Source organism: Eretmochelys imbricata, chromosome 6, assembly GCF_965152235.1.
Source record: "Eretmochelys imbricata isolate rEreImb1 chromosome 6, rEreImb1.hap1, whole genome shotgun sequence".
NCBI lineage: Eukaryota > Metazoa > Chordata > Testudines > Cheloniidae > Eretmochelys > Eretmochelys imbricata.
The window spans coordinates 19,643,581-19,658,066 of NC_135577.1; the positions used below are offsets into that span (position 1 = coordinate 19,643,581).

The 14,486-nt window shown below is 39.6% G+C and overlaps 1 protein-coding gene across 3 annotated transcripts in view; it reads left to right on the plus strand.

Moving 5' to 3' along the window:
- Positions 1 to 14,486, plus strand: part of PTDSS2 (phosphatidylserine synthase 2) — a 67,372-nt gene that overhangs the window by 38,403 nt on the left and 14,483 nt on the right. For 2 of the 3 annotated variants that reach the window (XR_013346310.1, XM_077818173.1), the window contains exons 4-8: positions 1,433 to 1,500; positions 6,441 to 6,575; positions 7,692 to 7,742; positions 10,597 to 10,710; positions 12,562 to 12,680. Coding sequence is in view for 2 of the 3 variants with exons in the window: in XM_077818173.1 (XP_077674299.1) it covers positions 1,433 to 1,500; positions 6,441 to 6,575; positions 7,692 to 7,742; positions 10,597 to 10,710; positions 12,562 to 12,680 (487 nt within the window). In the remaining variant the exon portion in view is untranslated. The remainder of the gene's footprint in view (positions 1 to 1,432; positions 1,501 to 6,440; positions 6,576 to 7,691; positions 7,743 to 10,596; positions 10,711 to 12,561; positions 12,681 to 14,486) is intronic. The other variant, XM_077818174.1, reaches the window with a different exon arrangement.

A 14,486-nucleotide genomic window follows, 5' to 3' on the forward strand; every position in this document is an offset into this window, starting at 1 on the left:
ATTGGGACTGCAATGGGATGCCAATTTTTGGTATCCAAAAAAAGTCTGCCAAGCTGAACTAGGCATAGGGTAAAAAGTAAAGCTGAAGAGTCAAGTAACATCAGGCAGTGGGGAAGGAGATGGGATTAGTTCAATAAGCAACAGATTTGCTTTAAGGAGTCATTATAAAGTATGGTGGGGAACTTGAGAAATCTTTCATGGGGAAAGTCATGCAAGAGATATGTAATTCAGCTTTTTTTTTTGCCTTATCTCTTCAACATGCGTGTTAAAAGCTTGCTGAATTCTGATGCATTCTTGTGGACCCCTATGAAAATATGTAGAAGAGAATTATCTTGCATATCAATGGCTCTGGGAGCTGAATAGGAATCGCACAAGTTTTGCAAGTGGATTGATTTAATGGGCTGTTTGAATGTTGCCTGAATAGACTTGCACCATTTGGGAAGCTTATTGGTGGAGCTCCTTATTTCACTGTTGTGCATTAGTATTTCTTAGAGGGGGAGCAGAAGGGATGCTGTCAAGGTTCCTTCCCCACTCTGAACTCTAGGGTACAGATGTGGGGACCTGCATGAAAGACCTCCTAAGCTTATTCTTACCAGCTTAGGTTAAAAACTTCCCCAAGGAACAAACTTTGCCTTGTCCTTGAACCGTATGCTGCCACCACCAAGTGTTTTAAACAAAGAACAGGGAAAGAGCCCACTTGGAGACATCTTCCCCCAAAATATCCCCCCAAGCCCTACACCCCCTTTCCTGGGGAAGGCTGGATAAGAATCCTCACCAACTGGTACAGGTGAACACAGACCCAAACCCTTGGATCTTAAGAACAATGAAAAAGCAATCAGGTTCTTAAAAGAAGAATTTTAATTAAGAAAAGGTAAAAGAATCACCTCTGTAAAATCAGGATGGTAAATACCTTACAGGGTAATCAGATTCAAAACATAGAGAATCCCTCTAAGCAAAACCTTAAGTTACAAAAAGACACAAAAACAGGAATATACATTCCATCCAGCACAGCTTATTTTACCAGCCATTAAACAAAAGGAAATCTAATGCATTTCTGGCTAGATTACTAACTAATTTAACAGGAGTTGTAAGGCTGCATTCCTGATCTGTTTCCGGCAAAAGCATCACACAGACAGACAAACCCTTTGTCATCCCCCCCCTCCAGATTTGAAAGTATCTTGTCCCCTCATTGGTCATTTTGGGTCAGGTGCCAGTGATGTTACCTTAGCTTCTTAACCTTTTACAGATAAAAGGGTTTTGCCTCTGGCCAGGAAGGATTTTATAGCACTGTATACAGAAAGGTGGTTACCCTTCCCTTTATATTTATGACAGGTGCTCTGTGTGAAAGTGTTTTCTAATCATGCTACTGATAAACGAATTGCCAACTGAGATTTTGCCAGAAGCCTTGCTAACCTCCTGTTTGTTTCTGTAGCTTACTGGAGGTTTTGGCTCTGTGTCAGCGTTGTGTATGAGCTCTTCCTCATCTTTATACTCTTCCAGGTAAGGAACTTAAGAATTGACTCTTAATAACAACTGGGGTCTTGCTCTGGATATGAAAGTTCTTTGCTGGTATGGAGGCAAGGTGGTAAAACTATTTAAATATACCCCTTTCCCATTTCTCCATAGCATGTACTACAAATCCTAGGCTAGTTGAAAGCCTCATCAAGATGCTGCTTCCTTTAGCCAGAGATGGTGGGGAGGGAGGCATTGTTCTCTGGTGGCTGCATTAGATGACTAGGAGACAGTACTCTTGGGGTATGTCTGTACTGCATGTTAAGTCAAGGTCTGTGGGGCCTGGGCCAGCAGACTCAGTGTTTCCAAGCCCTTGCTTGAGCATGCTGCATTGTAAACCTAGGTTTCAATTTGTGGACCCAGGTCTCTCAGCTGTGCTAACACAGCCATTCTGCACTGCACAGACGTCCCAACTCAGGTCTGCAGCTCGCACAGCTGCGTTCGCACAGCTCAAGACCTGATTCCCAGTTGGACTTGGGCTCTGACCCCACCTCCTAGCAGGTCTGAATTGGAGCCTGGGCTTAGTGTTCAGTGTAGACATACCCTTGCTTTTATTTTTTCCACTACCACAGACTTAAGTCATGTTTATTTCTCAGTTTACTCCTCTGTAAAATTGACAAGAAAATTAACTGCCTCACAAGGCTTAATATTTGTGAAGCACATTGTGTATCTTGGATGAAAGTTGCTAAGGAAATATTTCTTCCATTAAAAATACCTAATATGTACATCTGCTGTTGTAAGGAGCAACTGCAAATTAGGTGTGAGTGCTTTAAGTCTTAAGGAGACTAAAGGAAAGTCATTAGTAGAAAGAGGAATTCATGTATCATCAGACAATTCCCAACACATGTAATTAATTTGCTGATGACTCATAGAATCATAGGCCTGGAAGGGACCTTGAGAGGTCATCTAGTCCTGTCCCCAGCACTCATGGCAGGACTGAGTATTATCTAGACCATCCCTGACAGGTGTTTGTCTAACCTCTTAAAAATCTCCAGTGATGGAGATTCCATAACCTCCCTAGGCAATTTATTCTGGTGCTTAACCACCCTGATGGTTAGGAAACTTTTCCTAATGTCCAAACTTCCCTTGCTGCAATTTAAGCCCATTGCTTCTTGTCTTATCAGAGGATAAGGAGAACAATTTTTCTCCCGCCTCCTTATAACAGCCTTTTATGTACTTGAAAACTGTTATGTCCCCTGTTTTCTCTTCTCCAGACTAAACACACCCAGTTTTTTCAGTCTTCCCTCATAAGTCACATTTTCTAGACCTTTAATAATTTTTGTTGCTCTTTTCTGTACTTTCCCCAATTTGTCCACATCTTCCCTGAAATGTGGCACCCAGAACTGGACGCAGTACTCCATTTGAGCCTAATCAGTACAGAGTAGAGCAGAATTACTTCTTGGGTCTTGCTTACAACACTCCTGCTAATACATCCCAGAATTATGTTTGATTTTTTTTTTTTTTGCAACAGCATTACACTGTTGATTCATATTTAACTTGTGATCTACTATGACCCCCAGATCGTTTTTAGCAATACTGCTTCCTAGGCAGTCATTTCCCATTTTGTATGTGTGCAACTGATTGATTTGTTTCTTCCTAAGTGGAGTACTTTGCATTTGTCCTTATTGAATTTCATCCCCGTTTACTTCAGACCATTTCTCCAGTTTGTTCAGATCATTTTGAATTTTAATCTTATCCTCCAAAATACTTGCAACCCCTCCCAGCTTGATATCATGAATATCTATTTTTTCAGTCTTATTCAATTTGCATCTCCCCACCCCACCCTGTGATAGGTTGTTGCCCCTAGGATGCAGTCTGGGAGCCGTGGGAACCGCTGTGCCCCGCTGCACTAATTATAAGTGATAGCAAACAGATCAAAGCAGATTACATAGGAAATTTAAGCAAAAAAACGCAAACTAAACCTAAAATACTAGATAGGCTTTGAATCGGTAATGTCTCGCCCTGACTGTTGATACAGGCAGTCAAGTTTCCATACACAGGCTAGAAATTCCTTTAGCCTGGGACCAGCACTTCCCCCAGTTCAGTCTTTGTTCCTCAGGTGTTTCCAGGAGTTCTCCTGTGTGGGTAGGGAGGCCACCAGATGATGTCACTCCCTGCCTTATATAGTTTTTCCATATGGCAGGAACCCTTTGTTCCAAACTCAGTTCCCTGTCCAGTTTGTGGAAAAATACAGGTACCAAAATGGAGTTCAGTGTCATGTGGTCTGGTCACATGCCCTTGAATATCCTGCTGAGTCATAGCAGCCATTATTTACAGGCTGGCTGAAAGATTTACAGGAAGGCTGAGCTCTTCCATGGCCCATTGTCTTTGTTGGTGGGCCATTAGCACTGTCTAGCTTCATCACTGTTGTACCTGAAAGGCTAGCTGTGGGTGTTTTCCAGAGTAAGCAGATTTGAAATACAGATATGTAGTCTATATTCATAACTTCAGATACAAAAACGATATATGCATATGAATAGGGTAATCATATTCAGCAAATCATAACTTTTCCATAGACACCTGACCAGACATATCTTGTGCAAAATGCCTGATAATTATGTCATAATCCTATTATAACCATACCACTATGATGAATATGGGGTGTGGTGTCACACCTCCCTCCCTCCCCCCCGGAAATGCACGTGATGATAGTTCAGCCCAGAGGGGAATGTTAGACTGACAAGCCATTCTATTCTGATCACTTTCTGTAACTTGCGATCTTACTCTGTTAGTCTACGGTTCTTATTTTGCAGCCTATTAGGGTATTAAATGCTGAATTAATTGCACTTCACAACTAGAGACTTTTTCTCATCTTGAAATCTTAGTAATATTTATCTCAAGTACAACTCTTTTGAAAATATGAAAACATTAATTATCAACACTGCTATGATGTAGATAAACAGCTCTATTTCACAGGCTTCCACAGTGGAGGGGAAAATCAGGCAAAGTTAAAGGATTTGATCATGGTGACAAAGTGTATTATTGGCAAAACTGGGCATAGAATTCAGGAGTTTTTGGCTCCCATCTTCTCTTTCCATTAGACCATGATGCCTGCTTTGCAAACAAGATCTAAATGTTTAGTGAAACTTTTGAAGTTCATTTAAAGTTTCCTCTGGGTCCATACTGCTTCAAATAGCACTCCCTCTCATTCAGCCTGATTACCTCCCCAAAAGTCAGTGGCAGAAGCCTTAGGAGCAAGAGAGCAGTCAGTAATTCTTACCTCTACTGGCTTGTCCCAACAGATTTGTACTAGTACCCACTGAACCAGTCCACTGTGTCACGCTTAATGTTTCTGCCTCTGTTTACATGACACTTGATTACTAGATCTTAACTAAATTCATTCTTTCGTGTCTCTTACAAGGTGTCTGCCCCCTTGTGTTGGGGTCTTGAGCCTTTTACATGATGGACAAATTTACCTTTCTCCTTTTGTTCCTTTTTAAGTAGTTTGTATCCCTGAGTGGTCAGTCCCCATTCATTCTTATGTCCCCACCATGCTGGTTATCTTACATTTTCCAGACAGCATTGTTGCAACGTGCTGTCAATATTTGATTACTTCAATTTGATTTCATATGCTGAGCTATACTGCTGTAGTTCTTCTGTTTTGGATAGCAGTTTGTTTATAATTGCTTTTCCTTCCTCTGGTTGTGTCCTGCCATCTTCTAGGCCTGCTCAGCCACTAATGGCAAAAGACATGTTTACTAGCTATTGACCAATCCTTCAATTATAAACCAAATATTTATCTTGTAAATATTTGAACATACATTTTTCTTGGCCTTAGTCTGTTCTCTATAGATCAATATTACTGACTCTCCTAAAAGCCGATACAAGCTCGTTTGTGTAACACATCTTTGTGGTTAATGTGAAATTAGTGCAAGTTGACTACTTTGTTTTGACATGTTACTGACTTTGGTTACACAGATTTTGTTTTCTTTCCCCCCGTTACACTTTGCTGGTTTGATTCCTACTTGTCTGATCATTAGCCTGTCAGAACAAACACTACCCCATTTATCATGTTGCTGCTAGTGTAAACCATTGGCTATGACAACGTTTGTGATTCCATTAGGAAATATTTGTTCTTCAGCAAATTAGTTACATGTGATGGGGGTTGTTTGATACATGAACTAATCTTTCTGCTGAAGACTCTCCTTTAGTTTCTTAAGTCCTTTTGTTCATGATACTAGTCTGATCTTAATTTGAAAACAAAATTGTATTTATTTGATGAGCACTTCTAGTAAACTCTAACCACGGAATTTAGTTTGATCCTGCTCTTTCTGTAACTGAAGTAAACATTCGTGCATGACCACTCCTCTTTGTATGTTGTTTAATCTGTGTTTTAAATCTGCTGATTTTTAGCATGCATTTAGTTGGCAGATGTATGGGCTGTAGCTAGGTTGAAATGCCGCTGGATGTTTCCTGTCCTAGGAAAACAAAACCAAAATGAACAGTCTATATGAGGACAATAGACATTGTAGCCCCTGAAGAATGAACTGGTATGGTTTGGTGGTTGTTGATTGCTCCACTGAGGTGATTGGAAAAGGAAAGAGGGTGGGTTATGCCTCAACTCTTCAATTATGAGCCTTGTAGGCTTTGGTTTTGTTTTTTTTAAATTGCTGCATAGAAGCTCTTTGGTAAATTCAGTCAAATCTGTCTCTGGTTTTCCTAGCCTAGACTGTAGGATTGTACCTTAATACAGTCTTGACTAGTCATTTGAATCAGCTTCAGCACCTAGTTCTGGAGGTCATGAGAGTCAGGAATATAAATTAATAACCGTTCAACCTTCATTTAAGGAGGTTTGACTACATGTTTGAGGTATTCTGCAACATAAATGTAAAAATCATGAAAGATAGGGAATCACTAGTTAGCAACGCTTCAGATTTTCCTGCCTGTTAACTATCCACTGCTAACAGACGGATGTGTTAATTCTGCAGACTGTACACGATGGCAGACAGTTCATGAAATACATTGATCCAAATTTAGGAGTTGCCTTGCCAGAAAGAGACTATGGTGGGAACTGCCTTATTTACGATCCAGGCAATAAGACGGATCCATTTCATAACGTCTGGGTAAGAAATTGAAATGAAAAAGCTCTTGGCCAGTGAGCCTTAATGTTTGTGTGAAATGTTGCCTATTTGATCACTCTATGTGCTGTCTTCCATATATGTTTCATTGCTGAATCCGTAATCCATTTATGCCTTTTCTTTAGTTTTAGACTCTTACCCACCGTTTTCCTTTTTCCTTTTCTCTCTTGATGTTTAGTATTAATCAGGTCAAGATATGCATCTCTTTGTCACCAAATTAACTACTTTTGGAGCAGAGGTAAATTATTTAGCTGCTTGTTCAAAGTATTGATGTAAATCCATACCCATTCCTCTGGTCCTACTAGAGTTAGCTTCTGTTTACACTTAACAGTAGCATATTTAGCTCCTTTTTACAGAAGACTAAAAGTTTAAATGCTGTTTACGTGCTACTGAGTGATCCATAAATTGCATGCTTTTGTATCTTCACCTGAGATTCAAGAAGCCATATGAACTTTGTTCCCAGGTCCGCAAGCCAGAGGCATAAAATCTGAAACCATAGGAATTGGTGTTAGTTATGTACACTGATCTCCAAGGTGTTTTGGTGGCTGTGCAGTGGACAAGGTTGGAACCTTTAGATCCGCTTCGTGCTCCTCTGCCACTTGAGCTAATGGAGTAACTGATGGTAATAGCAAGTTATACTGCAGGTGCACGAACACTAGAAGGGGATGAGAGACTCCTTTTACCCATGGATTTTATATCTGTTTGCTGACAGCAGAGAAATGGTGAGCTTGGGAAACATGGGTTTTGTTCCAGGCTCCTGAGGGGAGCATGCTCTGGTGAGCACAGACTCTTCTGCTGGTTTCCCCGCGTACTGACCCCTGGCTTTTGCCTGTACCTCTACAAGCTGTCTTAGTCCCTGTTCCCCCCTCCTGTCCCTGCTTGAAGTTTCTGATTTTGCTTTAGATCACATTACCTGAGTGTTTGCAATACTTCATGGGTACAGAGAGGCATATGGAATTTGCATATATTTTCAACTGCCTTAGCTGCTATTTGAAAGATTAAGTTCCACTTCTGTATTACCTAGATAGAAATGCAGGCCTTGAAAATTAAATATTGATCTTCTGTATAACAAATAACCTAACATCTCTGCTTGGTTTATAGGACAAACTGGATGGATTTGTTCCTGCTCACTTCCTTGGCTGGTACCTAAAAGTAAGAATCAGTCCCCTCTATGTTCAGATATTTTCATTAGTGCTCTTCTGCTTTCAAAGCTTGACTGCTTCTGTTTCAATGTTACCAGTGTTCAGAATCAATTATATTAGGCAGTCATCCATGAACTAGTTTAAATAAGTGTTTGCATAATAATAACTTATTTTTTTCTGACCGTAGTAGGCTGTTTAATTTCTTTTCTAAATAACATTCCACTAACAAGCTTCTGCTTCCACAGAGATGATTCATATTAAGGTCAGATGGATAAAACAAAGAATATGCAAAAGCAAAGTCCTTTGTTTTCCAAGCATCCTAAATGCTTGCATGATCTTAACATAGACTGTGGAAAAGATAATGTGCAGTACAGGCTGTGGTGAAGTTACAGGCTAAGCACTTCACACTTTCCGGATAGCTTCTAGTTCATAACTTTATAGTATTTTTAAGGGGCAATGTCTTAGTCATGCATGTACCAATCATGGAAGAAATGCCAGCTGAATTTGTCTATAGCAGAACATGCGCTGTATGTCAGTTACTAAACATTTAGGTCTAAATGTGACTATCCTCTGTTCAAGTGAATTTACTAACAAGTTTTACTTTACCTTGCATCCCTTGTTGATCTCTTATTCTATGTCCTCTCTTGAACAACGTAATTCAGGGAACGTTAAACTTGAATTGTAAGATAAATCACTGTTTTCATTTTACTTGCACTCCCCATTCAAAAATGCAAGGCTTGACATTGAATAGAAAAGAGCTTGCTAACCTATATAAGGCTTTGTTTTGAAGCATATGTGGGATATCAGAGGAGTACTTCTGTTAGTCTGATACTCCTGGATATAGAGAGACAATTCTCAGAATGAGAATTCTGTTGCATTCATGTAATATTTTCTCTATAAAAACAAATTTGACCAAAACTTAGGCAGAGTGTGATTTCCTAGAAGAATGAGGGACTGGGTGAAAAGACATAGCACAACTAGTAAAACAAGGTTTTTGTAGGAACTAAAGGAAGTTGGGGTAGGATACAGGACTTGGATCTCTCTTAAATCAAGCTATTAGATTTGCTCCAGGTGAAGAAGAGTATAGCCTGTATCAGGGTCATGTGGGAGAATGTCCTCTACAGAGAGGTTTATTTGATGATGTGCTTCCTGTCCAACTGTTTGTTTGTCCCATCTCTTAAAACAGATGAGCCAGATTCGATCACCTATGTGCGCAACAAAGCAGAGATTTGTGTACTGTATAGCAAAATAAATATGCCTCTTGTATTCCTCCGTAGTCATTAAAACATTTCCTATGCCACTTTGTTAACTTTTTATCTTTCATACTACTTGAATGCAAAAGTGAGCATATTCTGTTTTCAGTTTTGCTTGTGACTTGAACAATTAAAACAAACTCTGACCTGGTCTGCACCCTGACTCCCCATGAAAAACACGGAAAAATTAAGGGTCTTACTTGTCAGTACTTTACTTATGTGGATCTTTTATTTCATCATCGGTGTGATCCCAGGATAGATATTGGTTGCACATTATCAGCATAAACATATTTAAAAGATGTCAGCTTCTTATTGGCTTTGCCAGGTTTCAGTCAGTGTAGCTGATCACATTAAATATAGAATTAAAGCACAACTTAACTGCCTGAGATTAAATGTTAATATAGCTCTAAATGCTGTTATCTAACAAAAGGTATGTGTATATTTAGGTGATATAGTTCATAGTCTTCCATATGTAGCAGGTTTGAGGAAAGCATGTTTTAAATAGGGGGGCAGAAATGTGACTATGATTGCCCTTACTCTTCCACCTCAGGACTGTGCCTTTTTCTCTGTAGTAAAACTGTGTCCCAGGTCTAACACTAATCTATTGCTGGGCAGGTGCTGTACTAGTAGAAAGAAAGCTGTGGGAACCCCAGCCATGTGAGAAGTTCAATCTTTAGCTGCTGGCAGTAAAGGAGGGGCACTTCTTTCTCCTTTCCTGGCTGCTGCACGTAGGCAGCTCTCCCCCATTTTGGCTGGATGGGGGGAGGGGGACGGATTTATATCCTCACCTTCTGACTGCTGGGAGAGTGAGATCTATGCTACGCTCCTCCCGGTATCCAAATAATGATACGTTTACAACCACCCATCCGTATGAATATTCCTCTCCAGGAGCTACAGCAGTACAGTCCGTCTGTCCATGCTCATGCTCCTGATCTTGCTATTTCTAATGCTGTAAGAATGCTGCTTACAAACCTGCTGCATTTTTACCGCTACACCTTGCAAGACAGTGCCAGTCATCTTCAATCCTAAAAGGAACTGTTTGGGAAGAGATCACTCAAGTGTCTGCCCAATCCCAACTACACTCTGTATTGTTGGCTCCTTTTGAGTAAATCACTGATTGGGATGGTTTTGTTTTTTTACACATGAAAAATCTATACCTGCAGTTTCCTTTTCCAGCCCCTCCTGATAGGTGAGGAGTGGGAGTGCTGTTCAGATGTGTGAAGCAGGATCAGAACAGCGCCCACTGAGTTAAGTGTGTCACTGAGAGGCTTAGCCTAAAATATGTACCTGGATCTTATAGGAAATTTCCACTTAGTGCTTCCTATGCAGGCTTACTTGGAGATGTGATGTGAGTTTGAGTGAACACAGCTCTATTGCTGATTTGAGGGCAGTTGGCTGCTTTGAGAATTGCATTAAGCAAGCTGGAAGAGCCTTTCCTGAGCAGCCCCAAAACACTGCTGGCTACTGCCACCTTCACCTGGTAGCAGAGGCACATAGTAATAGACTCCTGCATTTGACTTGTATTTCCTTCTGTTACTGTATCCTGCTTGTTTGCTTTTATTCTTTGCAAGGTATTCTCCAAGATAAATTTCCCTCCCTTTCTTTCTTCAGACGCTAATGATTCGGGACTGGTGGATGTGTATGATCATCAGTGTAATGTTTGAATTTCTGGAGTATAGTCTGGAACATCAGCTTCCAAACTTCAGTGAATGTTGGTGGGATCATGTATGTACTGCATTCTGTATATCTTAAATGCTGAAATCAACTTGATTATCTGATCTATCTATGGCCCAAATAGACATCTAACTGTAGTGACACTGTGCTATGGTACAGGATTGATGTAGCTGATGAGCATTCATGTGCTATCTATCAGATGTAAATCTGTTCAGTTGTATATGCACATGGAGGTGATTGAGTTTTAGCTCAGTGCCTACTTCCCCCTTTTTTTAACAGATTAAAAATGTGTATTTGTTGCTTAGTACAAAACCCTTCCCTTGTTTTATGATTGCCCAACTATCAGTGGATGTATAAATACCTTTACTGACATACATCTGTTCTGTGGAATGGTAGCCCTATAGTACACAATTAGATGTCCGTCCATATTTCTCTCTGTTCCTGCATATGTTGTACCTTCCACACTAATCTATACTCAGTGTACAGATGTTTGGATATGTCTTTCTGAAGACAGTATAAATCACAATATTTGAAGATTGAGGAACACAGAGAAAATTACAGCCTTGAATGTAGTGTGTGGTTTTTTTATCAGTTTCAAATGTGCAACTTGTGTTCAATCTGTCTTCTTTTTTTTTGGGGGGTGTATTTTGAATCTTTTATGAAAACCCATTTTGACTCTGTTCATCTGACAACAAACATAGGTGCTTTTTTAAAGACATTGCTACTGTACAGTAAATTAAATCTGTCTTAACTAGGTCCCTTCTATTTGTTGGGAGTTCAAATTAGAAAGTCATCCACAATGCCATTTAAATAGTTTGGTCTTGTAGTGCAGATGGGAGCATGCAATGTCTCAAGTTAGACAAAACCAAAATCTTGGAGTTTAGTGTATCTATTGTAGCCTTAGATGTCTTAGGATACTTAACACTTAGATTTTTAAGGCCAGACGGCACTACTATAATCTAGTCTGGCTACCTTCACAACATGAGCCATACAGTTTGAAGTGTGACTTCATCTTCTGCATGATGCCATCAGACGCAAGTGTTCAAAGTTTGCAACAAGCTTCCCTAGATGTGATGCTATTTATCTATAATTTTTTTTTGTATAAATTAATTTTTTATGTAATGTCAACTCTAGGAAAAAGTACTTTCTTTTTGTTAAAGCTGTAACATTTTTTAATGTTCACTTTATCTTTTTAAACACATTCCTAAAGAAAACAAAGAAAATATCTACTTGATCAATAGATAGCAGTATTGGAAGCTGTCATTGTAGAACTAACGTAGTGAGCAACTTTGAGAGATGTTATCACGTTTTGAATTAAAAAAGCAGCCAATATTCCCAGCTCTGAGACTCTTCTCGGGAATTAATGCTGAACAGGAAATAGAGGGCATGGGAGAAATTCAGGTCTCCCATGAACTTTACATCCTGAACCTGGAGACAAATTATCCAGCTGGATATGTAGGGAATGACAGGCTCAAGATCAAGAAACACCTTAAATACCAGGCACAGCAAAATCCCAGTGCAACACAACCTGGTAATACTCTTTATTTGGTGTGCTTTAAGACGTTCCCACCAGAGACAGGGGGTGTGTGGAGCCACAACCATAATGAGCAGTGGGAGATCAGTTTACTATAATAGGACTGATATATCAAGAAGAAACTCGTCCCTCTGTTTAAAAATCTGGTGTCCATCAAATGCATATTGGGGCAGCTAGACTTTCAGGAAGTATGAGGCAGGTGTCCAGAGAATCTTAATATAGGATGAACTAGCTATAGTTCCTTTTGCATGAAAACATGTACTTGCACATAAAAGTATATAGTATTTACATTTTCTAGCCTTCACTAGACCATTAAGCTTCAGTTTTGTAGTTCTGCTGCTTAAATACCTTTCTTTTTTCCTTTTCAGTGGATAATGGATGTAATCCTATGCAATGGATTTGGGATTTATTGTGGAATGAAGACTTTGGGATGGCTTTCTTTGAAAACGTATAAATGGCAAGGACTTTGGAACATTCCTACGTACAAGTATGCCACTTTAGAAAAATTTTCCGTAACCAAAAGTAGCAGAACTCAAATGAGTTTGGGGATTTTACTTCAAATATACTAAAATACTGAATCATAGGTGAAGCTTTATTTGATTAAAGGCTTTAATTTGTATGCTCAAAACAAGAATCTGTAATTTAATTTTGTAAATAAACCTGATATTGGGAATTTTGTATGACTTTGTTAAGCTAACACACTCTGGGTTTTAAAGGGACATCTTAAGGAAACCTGCTCACTTCTGTGTGAAGGGGAGCTTTTGCTCTGTTTGCCTTATTAGCATTACTGAGGCTTATGTTGGAAATATGTAAGGGCCTGTGCGATGAAACAGACTTATGTCATGAAGGAGCCAACTTGTTCTTTTGGGTTTTGTAATGGAGCAGCAGTTGCTTAATCTGATTTTCCTGAGTAGGCAGCAGGTTAAAATACTATCGGACTCCGGCTCCTATTAAGAACCAGCTTTATCTCGAGACAACAATAAAAGCTATATGGCAACTTAGCATGTCTTCAGCCTCTGTCAGCCTCTAAAAGGGATGTCTTGTAACTTGAGCTCTGATGCCAGCATTCTTGAAACTTACTGGTGGGTGCTGCTCTGTGCTTACCTTCTTGTTTGCAGTTGCTTGAGTTAGGCTGGCATTTAGAACTCTTTAAGCAGCGTTGGGGACAAGTTGAATCGCAGCCCCACAGATGTGAGTCTCAGAGCTTCAGCCTATATTAACAGAGAAAGAGTTTTCATCATGTCCCTGGTGTCTTAAGTGAAATTATTCTGATTATCATATCTGTAAATGAACAGCTGGAGAGAGCTGTAGTTTCAAGTATGGGGTATGGAAAAGACACGAGGTAGGGACTAGATAATTTAGGAAGTCTGACTTATTAAATGCAACAAAATAATGGACGCTATATTAGCATCTTTTTTGTTTCCAGTTTTTCTGACCGTGTGTGAGGGTGCCATTTTCTCATCAGTGATCAGAGTTTGGTAGTAAAACTGGCCTTTTTGGCTATATAACCATCTGCTGTAGAAGCAAGTTTAAGTGCATGTAATACCAAGAGTTCCAGAATTGAAATGGTGGTGGAAGATCGTGCTGCTTGTTCTGAGACTCGTATTTCATTAAAATCTGTGCACGTATGATTGCGAAATTTGGGCAGTTAAAGGACATTGTGGTTCTGTAACCGAAAAGTGTATTCGGTGAAGATTGAAGCCTATGCAATAACTAGTGGGTTATTTTCTGACCACTGATGCTGAGTTAAATATTAATGTGAACTTTGTTTCATGTAGTGATTGCATTTCTGAAAATACATCCTCCTGCAATGGCATCTTCCACATTGACTGTGAAATCTAGAAATGGCAGAGTTGTGTGGAAACCAGACACGTTTATAGATTAACCTAAAATAAATACAGACAGGAGCTGTAGAATGCCTCCGCTCTGTATAGAAAATATTTTGCGAGCAAGGGTGTACTCTAACCTACTTATGAGTGATCAGGTCAAGAACATTCAAAGCTTCAGTAGAGTTATACCATTATTTCTTCAACTCCTAAGTTTTAAAAATGTCCTTTGATAATAGTTATGCTGTAATGCCATGCGCTGCTAGTTCTGAATTAGGTTTGTGGAGACTGCTCTTACTAGATGACGCCTAGGATAGGACCTATCTACTTAGTGCAATGTCTCTGTAAAGTTAGTTTTGTAAAAATTTAATTGATATGCTGTTTAACAGGTTTTTAAATTAGAGTACGTTGACTCACTGCAGTTTTCATATAAGGGTGGGTTTAATACAGGGGAAATAGAGGGCCCC